The sequence below is a fragment of the Haemaphysalis longicornis genome, unplaced genomic scaffold (assembly GCF_048455015.1).
Source record: "Haemaphysalis longicornis isolate Haplotype H1 unplaced genomic scaffold, Haemaphysalis longicornis Haplotype H1 scaffold_9, whole genome shotgun sequence".
In the NCBI taxonomy this organism is placed as follows: Eukaryota; Metazoa; Arthropoda; class Arachnida; order Ixodida; family Ixodidae; genus Haemaphysalis; species Haemaphysalis longicornis.
This window is the reverse complement of record NW_027526460.1, coordinates 74439389-74445388: the sequence shown is the minus strand read 5'-3', so window position 1 is coordinate 74445388 and position 6000 is coordinate 74439389. Positions and strand designations below refer to the sequence as shown.

Genomic DNA, 6000 nt, shown 5'->3' with positions numbered 1-6000 from the left:
AGTTGGCGCTACCTTAGTTCTTTCAGGGACCTTACGCTGGGTAAGTGCGCCGCGCCAACAGAAGCATATTCAAACTGAGGGATACATAGCATTAGAAATGAATCTGGAGAATAATGCCTTTGAAATACGACACACATTTCCAAGACTGCGGAGATCTCACCGGCTGATGAGCCTAATATGAGGAGAAAAACAGAGGGTGCTGTCGAAAAGCACCCCGAGGTCCCTAATCTCCTCAACCCTTTGCAGAGGAGCTCCCTCAATACTGTAGGGATACAGTAGACGATGGGTTTTCCGGCTGTACGAGATAACCTTTGTTTTAGCAGGGTTCGAAATTGGACAGTTTTTGCTGCACCAGACCAATAAGCGGTGTTCAGGACTGCTCCTGAACACCGCTAATGTGCCTAAATAGTTTGATATCATATCAGTATGGAAAAGTGAAGATTTTGTTAAGACTGTTGCCACATCTTTGATAAAGATAAAAAACAATAGTGGACCCAGCACGGAACCTTGAGGTACACCACTTGTTGCAATGTAAACACCAGACTTTTTGTTGTTTACATTTACGTAAAAGGACCGGTCAAGGAGATAGTTGGACAACAAGGCAACAAGGGCTGCGTCTACGCACGGCCCGCGTCGTGCAGCCACGTGGGGGTCCTGCACACGGCATAGAGTTAATACTACTGGCACACGGGATACGCGGACCGGCGTAGCGCCAGTAGCGCTATGTAGCCCCGCGGTGCATGCAAAAGATGCGGTGCGGTGCGACAGGGGGCGCCACTAGTGAAAACTTAGGGGCGCCACCAGGCGCCACCATACCAGCGCACAAGGCCTATAACTTTCACACTTAATAGTTCTTTGTTTTGTCATAGCGCTTAAACCAAACCGCATCACGATCTTTGGCTGACTTTCTATTCGCTCGGTGCTTTCTTGCGTTATGCCGGCATTTACACCTGATGAGCACACGCAGTCAAACGCAGCTAGAAAAGTACTGGAGAATGACTCCAGCCACGCTAATCCGCACTTCTGTGTCCTCTTTAGGCTTTATAACTCCATTCGTCGAAGTTGTAACTACTTTCCGCACGTTACCTTTAATTCTTTGCATATTTTGTGCTAGAAACCGAGCTGGCATAGCAGAACTCCGGTGTAATCGTTCGCGCAGACTCACGCAAACACACACACACACACACACACATGCATACATAAAAAAAGAAGATCGATATGGCTAATAAAATCTCAACTGTGGAGCGAAAGAAGAATTTTACGAGTTTTTTCCCGTCTATGCGGAGTCGCCTCTGTCCCTTGACACACCCCGCCCCCTTCCGCACCCCGCACGGTTGGCACGCACGGCGGTGCTCGAGGCGCCATACCGCAGAAATCAGCCGCACTAAAAACAAGCATGGCGGCAGTGGTGCAAGATCACGGTAGCAAACATGTGGATGAAAAAGACGAGATTGTAGAAGACGGCGATGAGGAGGACGAGGTCGAGGACGACGTCGGAACGCAGGACGCCGCCAAGAAGAAGAAAAAACGAAAGAAGAAGAAAAAGAAAGGTGAGGTCTCTAAACCGCTCTGGCCGGAGCCCGGTTGCCCCACATGGCAGCGTTCTTTTACACTCGGCCGAGCCGGTTGCCGTCCAGTTACGCGAAAATACGCGTCTGGTCCGCGTTTCAGTCGTTTTTGATAAGCTTTGCATCAAAACTGAAGTCCTAGACTCTCTTCATCGAGTCGCGGGCGGCCCCGGCCGCGCGTTGAAGACAGGCCTGTTTTGGTTCCCCGCGGCTAAAAATAAAGGCTCTGGGAGAGCTTGAAATGCGGGAGGTACCGATTCGATGACACTCGCACCTGTTATTTCTTACAGAGTGTTGTTCGTGTATTAGGTAATGGCTGAGGTTGCGTTGTGTTGCCTGTATTTTTCGTTCGCTCACGCGTTCTGCGTTTTTTTGTTTTTGTTTACACTGGGTTCTTTCAGCTCCCCAAGAAGTCGACGGAGTAGTAGACGGCTCAGCACAGGTTTCGGACGTAACAGCTACCCTCGAAACCAGCATCTGGATGCACCGGCGACAAAGCCGATGAGAAAGGTAAGACACAGCTTTTGCGCTTTGGTGCTATCATCCTCCTAGTGTATGTATTTTGGGAAAAGTACTTCTGGCTTCCCCTCTCCCCCTTCCCCCCTTTTTTTTGTCTTGTGCATGATACAATGCAAGCCTCTGAAAGAGCTATTTTAAACGAATCTTTTTAAGTGAGTTTTGGATATTGAGATGGGCTAAATGCTGTACGTTATTACTGAAGAGCAATACAAAAAAATATTACTCTCTTGTTCCAAAGCATGGAACATTTTGGTGGCGTTCAATTTTTAATGGAGTAGAAATGCGATGAAGCAAAACAGGATGGCATTTGTGCTGCTGAGCACGAGGGTGTGAGTTCGATTCCCGGCCGTGGTGGCCGCTTTTCTGATGAATGTTAAAAGCAAAAACGCCGGTGTATTCGAGATTTCGGTGCACGTTAAAGATCCCCAGCTGGCCAAAATTAATACGGAACCCTCCACTATGGCGCACCTCATTGCCTGTGTAGCGTCGGCACGTTAAACCCCAGAATCATCAAAACAGGATGGCAGGAGGGACCGTAAAGTGTTACAGCAAAATTGGAACCCATGACATTGACGCTAGGAATATGCCAGCAGCACGATTGCTCACTTGTACGCATTTGTTAACCTTTGGGGTGGTTCAGCTGACAGTTAACGCTTCTCCAGTGATTTTCTATTTTTACAGTGGCCTTAGGTGGGCAAGGCAAGTGTCATATCGTGACGTCAGTGCAAGCTATGTATTCCCGGCGTGGTTGTCTTGCCTGTATCAAAAACTGCACCACTGATCACCGTGGCCAAATTTGAAGAGAAAGATTTCCTTGCGAGCTTTAAAGGGGCACTGTAGTCACAAACACTGCCTTGTTACATTATGAGATAGATTGTGTAGGCTGTCTTTCGAGTTCTTTTTCCACTGTTTCACATTCCTATATTTTAAAGTGCTTTCAAGAAATGCCATTCTACCCGCCGCAGTGGCTCAGTAGCCAAAGCGTTGGGCTGCTTAAGACATTGGGCCACTGAGCCCGAGGGCACGGCTTCAATCCTGGTCGCAGTGGCTGCTTTTCTGATGGGAGCAAAAAGGGAAAATGCTCGCGTGTCAAGTCAAGATCCCCGGGTGGTCAGAACTAATCCAGAGCCCTCCACTATGGCGAGTCTCAATGCCCAGGTGCTGCTTATGTGCAATAGAACCCCCAAAATTAGAAGAAAAATGTTTCCCTTGCATTATGCTCCTCGCGAATTTCGGGATGTTGATTTTGGTGATAACAGATTGGAATTTAGGCCATCGCATTTGCAATTAGCCTGCACTGCCTCTGCATAACTTAGCATAGGGATACAAAAATAACTGCAAATTAGCCCTACTGCAACAGGTGTTGCACATATGTGTGTGGGAGGACAAATTATTCGGCTACGACTTTTTTTTTCTTTTTGTCTCCTCCGCGTATCAGAACCGCTGAACATTGAAGCTAATGGAGCTGCAGGCATTACTGGTGATGGGGTTATGCATATGCGATGGAAGGAGAAGACATCAAGTTTTGAAATTTTTTTTAAGGAGACATTTCTAGAACGTTTAATGAATTCATGAATCTTGTAATTTTCCATGGTTCAAAGCAAACTCGTATTTATGTAAAGCTGTTGGTACGCCTTTCATGTTCATATGTTCATGTTATGATCGACTTTATTGCGTAATTGAAAATCTGTCATCTTGGCAAACCATTTTTTAACGCACTAGACCTGAGTTGATTCTATAATTATATAACAGAGCATTGCGGTGAGTAGTTGATCATGAAGCGTGCGCGTGCTTTAAAAATTGTTTGTCGAGAACTTGAATATATTGAGCAGGTTGATACCTTTGCACAGCGGTATTTCGGGGAGATTTCCTCAGCTCATCTTTCCTCATCATGCTCATTCTAAAGCCAAGCTTATAGAGCCTGTGATTATCCGGGGTTTTTGCTGGAATTACCTGCAGTATTTAAAGGGTACTTCTCTATTCCAGGGGAAGGTGAAGAGGCAAAGAAGAAGAAAAAGAAGAAACCCAAAGGTAATGCTATTATAATGCTCAATGCCTACAACTTTGCGGCACACATTAAGATGTATCCATCAGAAAAATTTCTAACTGCCTGTGTATGCGTTTGATAACCAAAGTTTCACTTAAAGGCCATAAACAACTCGATCTTATAAGTAGTTAATAAATTAGGTCGTGTCCTAATCGTAAACATGCCATCGTAAACATGACCACCATTTCCTAACCATTGCTACAATAGAAAACGCATACACATTATTGTGATCTGTAGCTTTTATATATTAAGACAAAAGCTTCAATTTTGCTTTAATAATTGTTTGAATGACATAACACCAAGAACACCTACTTGACGCACTGTAGAACGCCAAGTCGTTCATATTTCTCTCTTGTTTTGGTAAAGCATTGGTGGATGGTAAAGGTGCGGCATTCATGAGATGGCAGCACTATTTCGTTGAGCGGGAAAGCAAATACTGGCCGTGTGGTCAAAGTGGGTATGACGGCGATTGCAACCCTAAAAATGCTCTTAAAAGTCGCGTGCACAATTGTACGCGCCCTGTCACACAGGGCTACATTTTAGTGGAGCCCAGGTCCTAATCAACACTGCTTCGACACGGACGGGAAATTTCCAAGCTCCATCTTGTGGCTTCATTGTGTAATTAATCTCGAAGAGTTTGATATTGAGCTGCGCAGCAAGCGGGAACTGCCCTGCTTTTGGTCAAAGCTTGTGAATAGCGAACAGCTGTATTCATAATGCGTAGTGTGCCCACCATATCCTATTTTTGCTCACTATTCTATTTTCTTTGGTCGGCTTTTGCTCTACTACTATTAAATAAATGACAGCCTCGAAATTGCCACTGAATTTCTTTTTACTGGTAGGGGGTTGAAGTTTCTTTTAATTAAATCCCTTATTTTCGCTTTTGTCTGCCTGATTGGATCAGCCACTCTCCCTAGTAACAGTAAAAAGAAAAATTCAAGCCGTTATACTCAATGTGAAAGCTGTTTGAAGTGCAAAGCAGTGATTCGCCATAATGGGCTGTAACGCCGTTATCCACTCACTGCTGCCACCCAATGCAATTCCAATTTCCCGCCTTCACAGTGCTCGCGTACCCCCTGCCTGAAACAGCGCCAGCGGGAGTTCCGTTCTTTTCGTGCTTGCTTTTTCCTCCCGCACATGCTGCCGTTGCACTGCCACTTTTGTTCGCTGTCTGTTGTAAAAACCAACCAAGCAAGCATTCTTGAATAAATGAAGGCGGACGCTGCCGGTTAATTACGTGTATGTTGCATCAAATGTACCTGCAGTTTTCTTTGCGCTAAACAACGGGGAGTTGTGTGATAAGCGCCAGCGGTTCACGAGTTTCAAACGCATGTGACTACACATATGCTTGGCTTTCGAAGCCTCAGGGTTACGCCGCGGTGACGAACGCCTCGTGGCTCTACTTGGGTCCAGAGGGCGAGCCGCGACGACAAGGCGAGCCCCTAAAGTGCTCTGCACTTTAAAAGGGAGCACAGGCTTTGTCCAAAGTATTTGAGTTGTCTAGCACCCTAATCGCTTGATGTGTTGTGTCTGTGTCAATTGCAGGGCCCAAGCAGCAGACTGACCCGCCATCGATTCCCATCTGCGACCTCTTCCCTGACGGCAACTTCCCGGTCGGAGAGGAGGTGGAGCACCCCATCGCCAATGACAGGTGCGGTGACCTGGGTGGACCGTCATGGACAATTCAAATACGAACCGCGGAGCGCATGGCCGAAGATACCAGTGCCGTCACCTGGCAGCGGCCGTCGAAAACGCATGGACATGCGCAGTTGAGATGTTGGGTGCGAGGGTGCTTGTCCCACTGCGATATGTTGCCCTCTGCTCGCTCGCATGCTCGCCCTGTCGCCATGCCGCGTGAGCGCTGCA

The 6000-nt window shown here is 46.9% G+C and overlaps 1 protein-coding gene across 1 annotated transcript in view; it reads left to right on the top strand.

Annotated features, from left to right (window-relative positions):
• Positions 1-1332: 1332 nt before the first annotated feature.
• Und (methionyl aminopeptidase und) overlaps positions 1333-6000 on the top strand; it is a 50928-nt gene continuing 46260 nt past the window's right edge. The window contains 5 exon segments of the mRNA XM_077683347.1: positions 1333-1550; positions 1970-2042; positions 2044-2078; positions 4074-4118; positions 5680-5785. Coding sequence (XP_077539473.1) covers positions 1397-1550; positions 1970-2042; positions 2044-2078; positions 4074-4118; positions 5680-5785 — 413 coding nt within the window. The 5' untranslated portion in view covers positions 1333-1396.